The 12,497-nt window shown below is 52.9% G+C and overlaps 1 protein-coding gene across 1 annotated transcript in view; it reads right to left on the reverse strand.

Moving 5' to 3' along the window:
* Window positions 1–2,188, reverse strand: part of LOC144166561 (putative transporter YutK) — a 52,962-nt gene extending 50,774 nt beyond the window's left edge. The window contains exon 1 of the mRNA XM_077696059.1: window positions 1,952–2,188. Coding sequence (XP_077552185.1) covers window positions 1,952–2,164 — 213 coding nt within the window. The 5' untranslated portion in view covers window positions 2,165–2,188. The remainder of the gene's footprint in view (window positions 1–1,951) is intronic.
* Window positions 2,189–12,497: the final 10,309 nt, after the last annotated feature.

Genomic DNA, 12,497 nt, shown 5'->3' on the forward strand with positions numbered 1-12,497 from the left:
GGTGCACCACCTCGTTTCTGAATTCGCAACCACAAAGCCGCCAATTCAAATTGAAACCGCTGCAACGGCCGACCGTTTCAATGTGCGCGGAGCACCGGTTTCGTGACTGTTATTGCTGTTATGTGCTTTTGCGTCCATCAGTTGTTGAGAGGACTGGCAAAACACGGGAATTGAGTGCTTGTGGAATGACAAATGTGGAAAATTCCGCATCGGAAGGCAGCTGTCGAGGCCAGAATATTCGATTCTTCCAACAGAAGGTGAGTGTTATGCACTCCGCTAGAAAGACGGTGCAAAGGAAACCGTTGTCGCCGTCAATACTTCATTTGTGCCCTTCGTTCGAAATCTTAGCGCAAGTGAACGAGTTGTTATGGCAAAAAAAAATGTTGTCACGAAAGCGACGTACAATGGCAGCGATCGAAATGAAATGATGTCCTGGCCTCTGTAAACTTGCGGATGTCAATAAACGATTTGTTCTCACTTGCTGCTCACTGTGGTCTGTGCCAGTCGAGGCCATCTGGTCACCTGGCGTAGCATCACTTCACTAGCGCGGCGCAAGTAAACACGCGACCAGCGTGCCAGCCAGGAGCCAGCAGGAGCAGCCACGGCCGGACTCGACGCCCCTTTCGCGCGCGGGAGGAGGAGAGTCGAGTCCGGCCGTGGAGCAGCGAGCCGGCGGCCGCCGTGCGAGGGCAGCCATGTTATTAAGGAGCTCAAGCGGCCTGTGCAAAAAGCATCCGCCATGTTTACAAAGCCGTGTTTACAGCGCCATCAAGCGGGCGTACTGGGTAGTTCACGACGCCGCCACTACGCTTTTTCTGGCACTACAGGCAAAGCTAGACCTTTGCTCATGGAGGAAAGAAAAGGTTAGGAGAGGCCCTGACGTCACATTTGTGAAGCCGAATCCCGCCATGACTTGAGCCCACGGAGCCCAGCACTCTATCCCATCATCCTTTGCTGCCTCCGGTTTGATTTGACTAAGATGGCGTCGCCCTGCCCTCCCGCTTCGCAGCGAAAACAGCTTCGTCGCTAATTCCTCGGCGCGATGTCATGTTCTAAGCTGTTGATTTCGCCTTCAATTTGCCCATTCTAACCCTCACCCAAAGTTTCAATCGAAAAACGGCCTTCGTTTTTGAGATAGAAGGACGATTTTTCAGCTCTTAAGCCTGGGAAAGTAGCGTTTGTCGTCGTCATAGCGACAGGCTCGCGAGACGGTGAACGCATACGAGTTAAGGCCGCCTCCGACGGCGGAGTTTTCAAACTTGCCTAATCTAAAAACGTTTGTCGTAGCGACTGTGCTGGTTTGCAAGCGTTGCGAGGCAGCCACATACCAAGCGCCTTAAAAATTTGTCCGTTCTATTTGCCCAAATTTGGCCGCCGCAGTTGTAAACAAGTAAGCAACATTGTCCATGGGCTCAAGAAAAATGACGCCACTTCCTCCACACTTTTCGCAATGCATTGGGATGCTAGGGGCCTCTGCTGAGTTTCTTTCCTCCATGCCTTTGCTTCTCTAAAATCCTCCCTGTTCTGTGGTTCGGCGATCCGACCGATCGCCGCGGCGCGCGGTGCGCGAAGCGGCTGAGAGATGGCGCTACCTGCGCGGAAGCATCGAAACAGGCAATGCAGATGTCTTGGTCACCGATCGCTGAAACGGCAGTTATAGCTGAAATACACTCCCACATGCGAGAAAGGGGATGATAGTGTGGTGAAAAGTTGTGTTATGGATTGTCATTCGCAGTTGCACAGATAGCGGCGATCAAATTTCCGCCACGACGCTAAGCCTAAAGTTTCCATCACCGGAGCCGAGCTGAGCAACGCAAGCCGGTTGCGGGCTGTCGGGGGCGCCCCTCTTCTAAAACTCTCCGCGCGCGAGCGCCTTGCGTTTGGGTTCCCCTAACTTCTTGGGGGCCCCCAACGCCGGCTTCCCCTATTCTAAAACTCCCTAGTGTCTCACCGTGGGGGTGCCGGCGTCGCTGTCCGCCTTCCTTCGGGGTGAAGGGGACCTCGGGGTGGCCGCTGGTCCAACCTTTTGTGGGCTGGCGGAACGTGCTACGCGGGCGCTGCCGCGTTGGCTGGCGGACACCGCGTTCTCGGCCGGCTGCGTGGGGCTGCCGGGTCTGGGCGCGCCAGCGTTGCCCGGCAGGGGATAGGCCCTGTGTTCGTGCATCGAGCGCCGAGTCAAGAGACAGGATCCGCCCGTGGAACAGTAGTCCTTCGCCTCGTGCGGTTGGCGCGTGCTTTATCACGCGGCACGGGTCGCGCCCCCTGAAGGTCGTGGCTCTTATCAGCGTAGGGGGATTGGCCAATTAAAGGGGTTCACCAAATTATAATTTCTGAGATAGAAAAAAAATTGTTAAGAATTACAAAAAGCAGGTCGCTGCTGAACTTTTTACACGAGACCGGACTCCATGCCTACCTTTAGACTTGTACAGGGTCATCAATTTCCTGACTACCTGTGCTTTTGTACCCGGTATTTTTATTCTACCTAATGTCTTATCTTTTCTTTATATGCCGCATGGCAAAAATGCGAATTAAAAAAAAACGCTCACACTGTGCCGAGGGGTGGCTCTAACGGTTCTTGAATTTATGACGCGCTGGCACTCTGTCACGCCCTCAAGGGGACGCGTGTGCCAGCAATGTCTCTCTGTGTGTCTGTGGTCTTCAAAAGAAAACGAGGAGAAAGAAAACCAGTAAAAGGATTTTTATTTGAAAAAGGAGGAGGAGATAGCCTTTATTACACCGGGAAGACGCTAGTTCAAGTGGGGGAAGCGGGAGTAAAGGGTGGGATGTTCGTAGCTTGGAACATCTTGAAAATAAACCGTTCAAGTTGAAGCTGGTTGGCTCCTTACGACGGCGGAAGATGCCACGTGGGGTGAGGAGAGCAGGCTGACGGCTCTACACTGCTCGCGCTAGACCGCTTTCTAGGGAGTAGTGCGCAATTAAAGTCAGCGTGGAGGGTTCCAGTGTTCGAGGGTCGGTGCATGAGGAGGAGGCAGGAGGAGGTTTGAAGGTTCTCTAACGCGTAAATTTCGGACAGTGCCAAATTAGGTGCTGGAGATTGGCGGGTGTGCGGGAGGCGCAGAAGGGACATCGAGGAAGACAACCAACTGCTCACCGATAGGCAAAAGGTAGGACTGGGACGAATCGAGAAAAGAAAAAAGAAAAGAATGTCTTCAAAGGTGAAGGACATTTCTGCGTGGTAGTGATTTTCTAAAACCAGGTGTTAGCTTTAGACTAGCCTAACGGACGAAATAAGAAAATTTGGAGGCAAGGAAGAGAGAGAGAGAGAGAAAGACTTTATTTATGGCCAGCAGGGAGTGGGAGGTCGGGATGCGCAGAGCTGTACATCCCACCCACGTTCACGACGTCTTCGGGACTAGGCCCCGCCGGCGTCGGCGTGAGCTGTGCGCGAAAAGTACTCGGGAGTTCGTCCCTTCCCCCCCCCCCCCCCCCCCCCCCCCCGTCTGCGACTCGCTACGCTTCTGCCTGGCGAGAGCAGCCTCGAGCTGCTGGACGGCTAGAATTTGTGCGTCCAGGTCCGCCGAATATACGGCACTCGTTATGGTGTCCGGCAGCCGGCCGTAGAGGTCGGCAGCTTCCACGGGGTGCACTGCACAGTCCCACAGGATGTGGGCCAGAGTTGCGCGATGTTGACCGCACACACTACACACGTCACTGGCGTACACGTCCGGGCACAGGTGACGCGCGAGTGCCGGCGTGATCACTGACTGTGTTTGTAGTTGGCGTAGTAGCACTGCCTGCTGTCGTGTTAGTTCCGGGTGGGGCGCCGGAGCGGTGCGCCGGCCGAGCCGGTACCAAGGAATGGACTCGGGCGGCGCAGGACAGGAGCGGTTGCAGGACTATGGGAAAGGCATTTGTCCTGCAGTGGACGTTAGTAAGCTTATGATGATGATAATACTAATAATGAATATAATGATAGTAATAATGATTACTATAATAATTTCACCCTTGAATACTGTTTGTAAATGTCTGAACATTATTTTAATTTACAAGTAATAAACCCGTGCCTGCAAAGTTGTTTGAAGGCAGGGAATTAGGACTGATTAATTTTATTCGATGGAAAGTCCTCTATCCCAGGTGGAGGAGATTTTATGAAACAAAAAGCAGACTAATATACATTAAGCATTAACACGGGAAGAAAAGCGATTCGAAATCACAATGATTACAATTAGTCTTATTTTTTTCCAGGTGCGATTTCTGGGGGGTCCTTCAGCAACATGGTGTGGGTACGCGTTCACCGGCACCTGTGCTCGAAAGAAATTGTGTCGGTGTCCAAGCAGACCCCATCTCCGACGAGCAGACCACGCCGCTATTGTCATTTGCCATAATTCGAACAGACGAACAGATATGGCTGTCGTAACGGGGGTCGGATGCATTTGCCTGGTACAAAACATTGCGGTAGAGTTTGAGGCCATAATGTCACGACGAGACTTTGCCCTTGCTGCCAAAAAAGCCGTGCTCCTCGTGCTCATTAAGCTGTACCACAACCTGTCCGTTAGCTTTCTTGCATTTATTTTCAAACTTCACCGGACCACTGGGTCTAAACTTTTCGAAACATCGGTGTGCATTTTGGCGCACATACTCGGTGACGCCATCTTCTTTCCTAACGATAAATCTGTGGCGGACAACCTGACGCTCTACTTTACGAAGTACCCACGCACTAAACTCGTGTTGGACTGCACTTAAATTCCCGTACAAAGACCACAAGGCCCAACTTCCCGCATTCTAACTTTCAGTCACTACGAACGCACATACGCGGGCGAATTGCTGGTTGGTTGTCCACTAAGTGGAATGATAGTATTTCTGAGCAAATTCTTAAGGGCACAAGGCATCCGACACCTTCCTCACAAAAGAGGCCACAGTTTTGTCGTGGTGGTACACGGGTGACCAGGTAATGGTTGATAAGGGTTTTTTTTTTTATAGAGAAGCTCTGCAAAGAAAGGGGTGTAGGGCTGGTGAGGACGCCCTTCTCGCAGAAAAAGAAGCAAACGCCGGCATACGACGCTTGCAAGACACACGAGATCGCAAGAGCGCGTGTGCACGTGTAGCGTGCGATTCGAAGGTTGAAGCCCTTTTAATATATTTCAGGGTCATTTCCCTCTACACCTCTTCCCTGTGCTCGACGACATAGTGAAGCTTCTTTCATTATTAAGCTTTCTCCACCAATATTTGCTAACCAAAGGGTCCTCCTCTCTTAATGTCCCCCTTGGTGTACACGCAGGAATTCCAGCGCAAACGATTATATGCAAGCGTGCCATGCATGCCACAGTTAGAAAGGCTTTTAAACGAACCCCGCAGCACTACCGATTACCCCTTTCAACCCTCCCTTCGTGCCTTGAACGCTGTGAATGATATAGTCTTCGCCACCACGGAGAGAGAGAGAGAGAGAGAGAGAGAGAGAGAGAGAGAGAGAGAGATAACTTTACTAAAAGAAGGTGCCCCTAGTCCGAGGCTTCGGGTATGGCCTTGAGGGCGAAGGTGACATGAGGTATGGGCGGGAGAGCGGGATTCTCGATGCACGCGCAAAGTGTGTGATACATGTCCGGGTATTCCCCGCTGCGGGGACGTTGTGGGGTACCCTCCATTTTTCGTTATTTGTGTATCAAGTAAGGAGTGGGAAGCATCCAGGTCTGCATTTGTCGAAGTATAGCTGAGTGATGTCGGGAAGGATTTCTTTACTCCTTCTAGCCGCTCCGGCCGTCGGGTTAGTGTGCTGTGAGGTGCCGGAAACAGCTGTCTGGAAAGGCGTGCCTCCCGAAGAGCTTCTCTTATATCAATGTAGCGTCTGCCTGAGAAGGGCATTGCCCTCGGATGACCATCCGCTGGTGCCCGGCTGTTGAGTTCGCGGACGAGAGCATTAGCGCGCTCATTTCCAGGAATGCATTCATTCCCAGAGACCCAGAGCAGCCTGAATCATGTTGAGCTACCCTGTATCGCTTTTAAATGCAGATCATTTCAGTAACTCACGATGTCGCCCGCGTTGACGTCCGTTGTACGCACCGCACCCCTCCCTAGTATTTAAAAAAATTCACAGCATATCCACGGGGTGAATAATGATGAGTGGGCGAAGCTCCTGAGGGGAAATCATCGGTAAAACCGTGACTCTTCAGTGAAAGTTCGCCCACTACATCTGTGTCCGAACGTAACGTCTAGAAAGTCTCGCTTAAACCGCGCGTCGGCACCTTGGGGCTGAGCTCGCCTGATGCGTTTTGCAGACGCCTCACGAGCTCTCACTGCATCGGGGTCTGCCTGCCGATACGCGCGCTTTCTCGCCGCTTCCCGTTCTCTGACGTTTTGGAGATCCTCTTCGTGCCGCAGCCGTGCCCCTTCGCGTACGGCAGGGTCCTCGCGCCGTTGCCGTGACGCTTGGGCCTCTCGTTCTCGAACGCTGGGATCTTGGCGGCGTCGTCGCGCAGCCAGACGACACGCTTCGGCCTCCCGCTCTCGTACGGCAGGATCTTGGCGGCGGCGTCGCGCAGCTTCACGGAGCGCTTCTGCCTCGCGGGCTCGCACATCTGCAGCCTTATCTATCGGGCGACTCCGAGCGCGCGCCAACAGCGAACGGATTTTATTACAACGCTCCCTGCCATCTAGTAAACAATCCAAGAACTAAACTAGAGGTAGCCACGCCATCTATTAAACAGTCCAAGAACTAAACTAGAGGTGGCTACATACATACGTCGAGGATGGACAGACCCACGCCCTAAGGAGCTTCGCCCCTAAAAAATCACGCCATATATCCACGGAATGAATGATGATAAGTGGGGCGAAGCTCGAGAGGGGGAGATCATCGGTAACCGTAACTCTCCCGTGAAAGTTCGCCCATTACATCATTAAGAAAGACGTAAGACCGTACATTGTACAAATCAACTTTTATTTTCGGAGTCAATGCTCCCAGGCCCAGACCTGGTGAAAGACCCCGCGCCATCGAGGATTACCCCGCACCACTACCACAATTTGTCACGTAGGATGGGACACAACGGTAAAGAAAGAACTTTTATTTAGGGCGAACTTGTGTCCGAACAAGACGAGAGGAAACGAGCAGAGGTCCTTGCGCGTCTCGTTCGATCTCCGAGAACGACTGCCTGCGTTCGTGGCGTGATCTCTTGCGTGATCTCCCCCTCGCAGTGCATGTGCGCTCGCGCCTCCGTTGGCGAACACAGACAAGCTCGCGCTCCCGGTGCCGAGTTGGCGCTGCCGGTTGCAGCCGGTTCTTGCGCGTGCAACGCGGCCCACTTTGCGACATCTCCGAAAGCATGCGGCGGTGATGATGATGATGAAAAAACTTTATTATAGTCGTCTCTGTTAAGACGGGGTCACTGCTTCGGAGTGGCAGTGTCCTCGTCCCTTCAGACGGCGGTCAGGAACCCATGTGCCCTGGCGGCGTCTTCCGCCAGCTGGACGACTGCTGTTTGGACGTCGGGTTGGGAGCTAAGCAGCGCGGCCTCCCATTGCTCGTGCCTCGTAATGCGTACATGTGGTGTCTCCGGTTTACTGGGACACGCCCAAACCATGTGTTGGAGCGTGGCGGCTGCGGCACCGCACCACTTGCACTTATCTGTGTATATTTCTGGAAAGTTTCGGTGGCACAGGGCGGGGTGTGGGAAGGTGTTCGATTGTACCCTGCGCCATGCAACCGATTGCCTTCTGCTAAGTGTACGATGAGCCGCTGGAAGTTTACGTCGGCCTAATCTGTAATGCTGGGTAATTTTTTGATATGTAGCCAGCCTGTCCCTCCCCCCCGTCGATGACGGCACGTTATCTTCGAGGTCGGCCTGGTAGCTGAATCCTCGGGCCGCTTCGTGTGCCATCTCATTTCCCGGGAGAAACGAGTGTGCTGGTGTCCATATCAAACGGATATGTCGTGAGGGCAGGATTGGTTTGCTTTGAATTATCTTGGCTGCAGCTTTGGATATTCTCTCTCGTAAATAATTTCGCACTGCGGTCTTGGAGTCGGAGATAATGGTCGTGGCCGACGTGGCCGCAACGGCCAGAGCGATGGCTACTTCTTCCCCAATTTCGGGAGTAGCCTCTGTGACGGAGCATGATGCGACTGATTTGCCCTGCTGGTTTACTACAACAGCCACTGCCGCTCTTCGTCTGGGGTAGTCCGCCGCGTCAACGTAGCAGACTTCTGAGTTGGAGTGGTACTGCTTGTGAAGTGCCGTGGCTCGGGCCAGCCGTCTCTCTTGATGATGCTCCGGATGCATATTTTTAGGTAAAGGGGCCACACTGAGGTGCGCGCGTAACTCGTCCCCAAGCAAAATTTTTGTTCCGTGTTGGTCTGCATAGGAGATGCGGAGAAGATCTAAGATGGCTCTTCCGCTGGCGCTTGCGGCTAGTCTGTTGTACCGTGCTGTGCGCTGGGCTTCGACGAGTTCGTCTAGGGTGTTGTGTATGTCCATCTCCATCAGTGGTTCGTTAGAGGCTGAGAATGGGATGCCCACTGCCAACTTGATGGCTTTGCGTATAATACGCTCAACTTTTTCTTTCTCTGTTCGAGTGAGCTTGAGGTACGGGGTGACGTAGGTAATTCTGCTTATAATGAAAGCATGCACGAGACGTAGGATGTTGCCCTCTTTGAGCCCATGGTGTCTGTTGGCTATTCTTGCAATTAGCCTACTAATTTGAGAAGCCGTGTTTTGCAGGGCCCGTATTGTGACCGTATTGGTTCCCGTTTCCTGTATGCGGAGACCGAGAATACGCATACACTCTGTTCGAGGAATGCATCTTCCCTGTAACTGAACCTGTATATCCGGATCATTTCTCGGCCTTCGAGCGGCTGCGGTGGGTCTGAAGAAGAGGATCTCCGACTTCTGAGGCGAACACGCGAGTCCGCGTGAGGAGACGTAGTTTTCAACAATCGTGGCAGCCTCTTGTAGTCTTTCTTGAATGTCTCCGTCCCTGCCTCCTGCGGTCCAGATTGTTATATCATCAGCGTAGAGGCTGTGATGCACGTCAGGAATTCGCTGTAGTAGGGGAGGTAACTTAATCATGGCCACATTAAATAGAAATGGTGATAAGAACGACCCCTGTGGGGTGCCACGGCTACCCAGACTTATAAGGTCAGATTTGAGGTCCTGTACCGTTATTCGGGCGGTCCTTTGGGTCAGAACGTCGGCTATGTATTTGTACGCCTTGTTTCCCACGTTTAAGTCACTGAGATTATGAAGGATGGCACTGTGGGCCACACAGTCAAAGGCTTTAGTCAAGTCAAGCCCCATTATGACTCGAGAATCAAGTGGGGACACACCCGGGTTGTCAATTATTTGATGTTGAAGTTGTAACATCACGTCTTGGGTCGATAGGGAAGACCGGAAACCCACCATGGTGTGCGGGAAAAGGTGATGCGTGTCCATGTGATGGTTGAGACGGGTCAAAACCACGTGCTCCATCAGCTTCCCGAGGCAAGAGGTCAGTGAAATAGGCCTCAAGTTCTCTAACTTTAGAGCCTTTCCAGGTTTGGGAATGAGCTTAATCAGGGCGCTTTTCCACGTGGGGGGAAGGTTTCCCGTGTTCCACACCTTGTTCATGTAGGCGGTAAGAGCCTGTATGGACGAGTCATCAAGGTTGGTGATTACACGATTGGTAATACCACCAGGGCCTGGTGCAGATCGCGTGTTGAGATGAGAGATATAGCCTCATACACTTCTGCTTTGGTGATGGGTCTGTCCAGCTCGGGGTTGGGTTTACCGGCATATGGCCTAGCTGGTTCTGAGGGGGCAGTCTGAATATAGAGGTCCCGCAGCTTTTGCAGTAATGCGGTTTCATCTCCTTGATGCTCGTGTAGAATACTCAGTAGGTTGTTACGCTGAGTGACGCGTCTTCCCTCTGGGTTTAATAGGCAGCGGATGGTGTGCCATGTTTTGGGGGTATTCATCTGCACCTCCATCCGATCACACAAAGTGTTCCATTGTTGGTTGCTGAGGTACGCGGCGTGTTTTTCGATTTCCTTGTTTAGTCTATCCTTCTGCGCAAGGAGCGGTTATGCCGCTGCGTGCGGAGCCTCTTCTGTATACTGTCTTTGGCCTCCCACATGTGCAGAAGTCGTGAGTCTATATTTTCAAGACTAGCCTCTTCTGGTACTACGTGTGTGGACAGGTCAACGTCATTTTGTAAACTTTGCACCCATGTGTCCAAGTCCTCAATGGTAGGGTCCTCTTCTGTGTCCGGCACCCGCCTTAGTTTACGGAACGAGTCCCAGTTTACTATCTTGTGCTTCCGGCCGGTGGGTTTAGACGGTCCTGCTGTAAGCGTAGTCTCCAAGATGAAGTGGTCACGGCCCAATTCTTTAAAGGTGTTTGTCCACGTAGCGCTTGGAGCATTATATACGAGTGTGAGATCAGGGGTGGTGTCTCGTTGGACACTGTTGCCTCGCCTCGTTGGGTGTGCCGGATCCGTCAGAAGTGTCAAATTGAGTTGTTGTATGGCTTCCCAGACTTTCTGCCCTTTTTTAGTTGGCCTTGTGTAGCGCCATGCGGGGTGTGGAGCATTGAAGTCGCCCAAAATGGCCAACGGGTGTCCACGGGACGTGTGGAAGGCTTGGTGTAGTAGCTGCGTGAGGTTGCGCGACTGTTTGGGTGCGCTGTACACATTTAAAATGCACAATCTCTGGACGTGCCGGGCAGACGTAGGAAGAATTTCTAAAAATACGTATTCAGGGCCAGGGCTGTTGACATACAGTTGTTTGGCGGGGATGTTTCTGTGCAGCAATGTTGTTACCCGCTGCTTCTGTGGGGCGTCTGTGTCAGCTGCGGTAGAGTGATACGCTTTATACCCTTAGAGTTTGGCCGGAACTTCTGTTTCTTGTAGGGCGATTACATCGGGCGTTGGCTGTGAATTATGATACAGCAAATTTAGGTTCTGGTGCAATACTCCCCTCACGTACCACGAGACGCAAGGGATGGACAGACCCATGGCTTTAGGTGCTTCGCCCCTAAAAAAAATACTATCCGGCGCCCGGTTTCGATCCCTCGACCCTGCGGGCGGAACGCAATGTACATGGTGCTCTACCCACTGCACCACAAAGCCGACACAGGATGGGACGCTTCGAACGCGCCTTATATCGTAGACTCATTCAAATTACTGCTGACGAGCGCTCTCTCGTCAGCAGTTGCCACAAGTGCAACAACATTAACGTAACGCAAACTACTTAACGTCGTGCGCCCCCGGAAATGCTCTGCATTTGATCGTGCCCCTCGCGAGGGGGATGTTTCACTGCGTCTTCTCTCGGTCGCGGGACCCGTGGCGCCATCTGGCGGAGGCGCGGCACAACGCGTAGCACTTTCTTTGAAAAAGCGCCTCGAAAGTGCGGCAAATATGAAATAGGGATGACGCGCTTTCGAGGTTTCTTCTTTCTTTTTCTATTACCTGTGCCGTAGTTGTGTTCAGCTGGTTGTGAATGAACGACTGAGCGGCACTGCGGGGCTTACTAGTCACATCAAATAAGCCTTCTAGTTCATTCTTTGCTTTTGTTGCGTTTTTTAGATGCCTGTCGTATGCGTTTTTTGAACCAAGTGAAAGAGAATCCGGCCAATAGCTGCGCCACAATGCGAGAGACGGCCTTTGAGGTCTGTAAGGTCCACTTATGAGATTAGCGGCCATGCGCCCGGGCTGCACGTGAGAACCCGCCGCTCTGCCTGGTGGCCCATTATGGTAGACTCTACGCTGCAGCCGTCGCCAATTCTTCACGGCGCGCAGAGGAGACGGATTGTCTGGCCCACCGCATACCACAGGGATAATCCCCCATTGAGAAAGCAGACGGCGCGGCCGGATTGCGGGAACCGTTTGCTTGACGTGCGGAGGTGGTGGGATTGCCGGCGTCGGGACGAGCGCCGCGCGAACCTCCATTGTTAACACGCCCCGGTCAGCATGACGCACAGTCGCCGCGTATCGCTCTCACCCCGCGGGGTCGCACGCACCTGCTCGTCTCGCGGGGTCGCACGCACCTCACCCAAAGGTGGCGGCGCCTCATTGGGTATTCCGTGGCGTGCTGAGTGACAGCTGTCTACGTGAATTTGGGCACTCCCATACGCGTGCACGAAAGCTACAGCGGCGTTCCCGAGAGAGGGTGATCTCGAGGTTTTATAAGGCCGAACTTGGCCGTTGGAAATGGTTCTTGTCTGAGCGCCGAGCTGGGCAGTTCCCGGCGGGACAAGGAGTCTCGACCGTTAAAGCTAGGTTGGGATTTGTGAGCCCCCTAGTCGAGGTTAAGATCACGTCGGAGGTTTAGGGTGCAGCGCGTACCGGGCAACTAGACGGATCTTGCGGCGAGACAGAGTCTCGGCCGTCGTTTCTCGAGCGGTCGAAGTTGAGGAGCTCGAGTGATTTGTGCGTACTCGGAGCTAGCGCCTAGCTGAAGTTCGAAGTTTTTCTTTTCATTACTCATGTACCCAGTTTTCCTACTGTAAATAGCTGTATATAAATTCTTCGTTTCACTTAATCAACCCCAACGCCTCGAGTTCGTCAATTCGACCGCT

This window comes from Haemaphysalis longicornis, unplaced genomic scaffold (assembly GCF_048455015.1).
Source record: "Haemaphysalis longicornis isolate Haplotype H1 unplaced genomic scaffold, Haemaphysalis longicornis Haplotype H1 scaffold_18, whole genome shotgun sequence".
Lineage (NCBI taxonomy): Eukaryota > Metazoa > Arthropoda > Arachnida > Ixodida > Ixodidae > Haemaphysalis > Haemaphysalis longicornis.